Below are 3265 nucleotides of genomic sequence, written 5' to 3' on the forward strand. Positions count from 1 at the left end.
CCATTCGCCGGTCAGCTCCGGGCACAAGCCGAAGCCGAGCTTTCGGTGCGACGTCTGCAACTACGAGACGAACGTGGCGCGCAACCTGCGGATCCACATGACCAGCGAGAAGCACACGCACAACATGCTGGTGCTGCAGCAGAACGTCAAGCATATGCAGACGTTGAGCGCGCTGCACCACCAGCAGCACCCGCAGCCCCACATGGACAATTTGTATGGCATGTACCCGAGCTTGGGCGAGAAGCCGGAGGCGGCGCTGGCCGACATGGCCTACAATCAGGCCCTGCTGATCCAGATGATGACGGGCGGGCAGCTGCCGGGACACGCGGGCCCCGCCGAAATGGCCGCCCACTCCGACCTGGGCCTCAACCCGGAGACGATGGAACCGCCCCCGGAGCCGGCCGACCTCGACCCCGACAAGACCTTCCAATGCTGCGTCTGCAACGTGTTCCAGACCGACGTCCTGGAGGACTTGGGGCGGCACCTAGCTTTAGACAGAACTAGACTGAGAGAGCAAGAGATCCTGGCCGTAGTGGCGGGCCATTACGTGTGCAAGCTCTGCACGTACAAAACGAACCTGAAGGCCAATTTCCAGCTACACTGCAAGACTGACAAACATCTGCAACGGCTGCAGCACGTCAACCATGTGAAGGAGGGCGGCCCGCGCAACGAATGGAAGCTGAAGTACGCTTCGGCGCCGGGCGGCGTGCAGATCCGCTGCAACGCCTGCGACTACTACACGAACTCGGCGCACAAGCTGCAGCTGCACTCGAACGCGGGGCGGCACGACGCCGGCGTTGCGCTGCTGAAGCACCTTCTGGAACGGTGCAGCGGTCTGCAGCCGAACCAACCGCGCGTGTTCCACTGCTCGTTGTGCGGCTTCTCCGCCACCAATCGGCTGCCGCTGCTGCAGCACGTCCGCTCGCTGAAGCATCTGCATATGGAGCAGCTGCACCAGCTGCAGCGCCGCGCCGAGGGCAAGGAATCGTCTCCGGAGATCGGGGAAGTGTTCCATGTGGTGCCTGGACCGGTCGACCAGCAGCAACCGCCGCCACAACGTCAAACACCTGGTTAGTACTTTCTGAGTGTATTTTGCTGGCGGTTCAACAGTGCCCGCTTCATCTGCAGGTGTTCTGTTTCAATTGCACTCAGGAAACAAAACGGGAAATTTGCCAACCCGGTTGCTTTCTGATGAAAATGTTCCAAAAATCGGTTTTCTATTGATCGCATTTCAGGGCTTGATGTTAAAAACACAGAGCGCTAGAGGTTTTTCTTAGTAAACCTGTTCTTAGTCGACCTTGTAATACATGTGAAGCTTTGAAGAGCACCATTCGAAACCTAACCACAAATACGCTGAAACGCTGACCGTTTGGCGAAAAATCTACGAACGTTTTGGGAAAAGGCCGAGGTTCAGCATATAAAGTTGCGTTCACATATACAGGGTGGTTGAAAATTTGGTAACAAAACACTTGTTCTCGTGCAAGTTCTTATGAGTTTCCTCAGTCAATGATTTTTCCTGTATCCAGGGAGATTCATGGTCGCTGGCGTATAACCTTTCTGAGAATTTGTGCCACGAAGAGTTTTCAACGATGCCGCGTTGCCGCTCATATCGAAAAGTACATCTTTGATTTCGATGTAAGAAAATATAAAAGTTTCCAGAAATGTAGACTATTTAAAATTGAAAATGATCAGATCTGCAAGACCTGTTTAAACGTGCAATAATATACAGGGTGTCTCATTTAAAACACTGAAGTTGTTGGTACCTTTTCATATAAACGAGATAGGTTTTTTTTACAACTCACCCTGTACACTTTTGTGTGATACATGGTGTGCAGGATTTTTGAGCAAAGGGATGCGACAAATGTATCAAGTGTAGTAAACTCGATTGTTTGATTGAAATGGTCAGTTTTATTTTATTCGGGAAAACCGTCGTCGATTGGACATTTATCGACTAAATGCTTGCAATCATCGGAACTTGTTGCATTTTTTCAATAGAGAATTCATTGAAGCCGGTTTCAAACCTTGTTTCTCATCATCATTCACTAACAGATCAAGGTGGAAGTTGGCCAATTTTCCAAACTGATTTTCTGTTAAAAAATACTCTCAAATAGCTTCCAAAGTACTGAAAGTTCCAATAAAATCAACCAAATATACTGGTTTTATTGTAGTATATGGGCCTGAGGAATCGGGCTATCAAATAAATAAATTAACTGGCTAAATAGTCCGAATGGTCGATTCAATACAATGAAAATATGCTGGGCATTAGACCAGTTTCTTGCAATGTTTATTTAAAGCTTTAATATTAATAGTTCTAGTATAGTTTTGTGCTTGAAGGTGGACAGTAGATGATCACAATACAGCCAGAAATTCCAAGTAGGTTTGTCTGTCTTTGGCCATTTGTGCCTATTTAATTAAACTGGTCTTGTAAACATGGCCCGTATCTTGTAATGCTTCCATACTATTTAATTAGAGCCGGAAAAATGTCCCGATAAGTGCAATTATTCAAATTCGCCCATAATACCTGTTATTACAGTCGCTTATTATAGCTCTTAATGCTGTTGAGTGATGCGAGAGCAGAAATACGACGTTTCAGCAAGGTCTGGGAATTTAGACGGAAAAAATCGGCGTTGACACACTTTTCTACTGTAAACTGCCGCATAAATCTCTTCGTCATGATGGCAACAACAACGGATTTCCATCAAGCCAACCAACCAACCAATAAAAAAAATTAAAGAAAACGCTCGTATATCATGTTGTTAACAAATTCCTCAACAACTCTTTAAATATTTACGGCAATGAGCTGAATAATGACGATTAAGTGTCTTAAATTGGTCAGAAAATTAATAAATGTTTTAAATATGTGCATACATTAGTTGCGGCTAAATACGGACAAGAGCGAGTCGCTACAATATCGCATTCTTGGGTTTTTAGCCTGAGAGTGGAATAGAGGTAAAACTACCTGCAAGGTGACAATCAAATTGCTGTTTTCTAGTCAATCTCACATATTTAGGTTCAAGTGTAAAGTTTCATGCTTTGCTCCACGATTTTCTTCATTTCTCAGGTACAAATTGCTCAGGACGACTTATTTCTACACCACTGAATTGAGCATAGGCGCGGTTAGAAAGGTCAATATCGCTTAGAAAATGTAGGCAATTTTCGCAAAAAATGTCAAAAACCCAAATTTCTGCGCGGTTTTTTTTATTGCAAAATCGACTCAAATGTGACCTTTTTGCTCTTTTCTCAGAGAGAGATTGGGCTGCAGCAC

The 3265-nt window shown here is 45.9% G+C and overlaps 1 protein-coding gene across 1 annotated transcript in view; it reads left to right on the forward strand.

Annotated features, from left to right (window-relative positions):
• LOC109542246 (zinc finger homeobox protein 3) overlaps window positions 1–3265 on the forward strand; it is a gene marked incomplete at its 5' end in the record, with an annotated part of 51838 nt that continues 48573 nt past the window's right edge. Inside the window, 1 exon segment of the mRNA XM_048669682.1 lies at window positions 1–1070. Coding sequence (XP_048525639.1) covers window positions 1–1070 — 1070 coding nt within the window.

The sequence above is a fragment of the Dendroctonus ponderosae genome, unplaced genomic scaffold, assembly GCF_020466585.1.
Source record: "Dendroctonus ponderosae isolate FM_Combo_2020 unplaced genomic scaffold, Dpon_F_20191213v2 Dpon_F_20191213_9, whole genome shotgun sequence".
In the NCBI taxonomy this organism is placed as follows: Eukaryota; Metazoa; Arthropoda; class Insecta; order Coleoptera; family Curculionidae; genus Dendroctonus; species Dendroctonus ponderosae.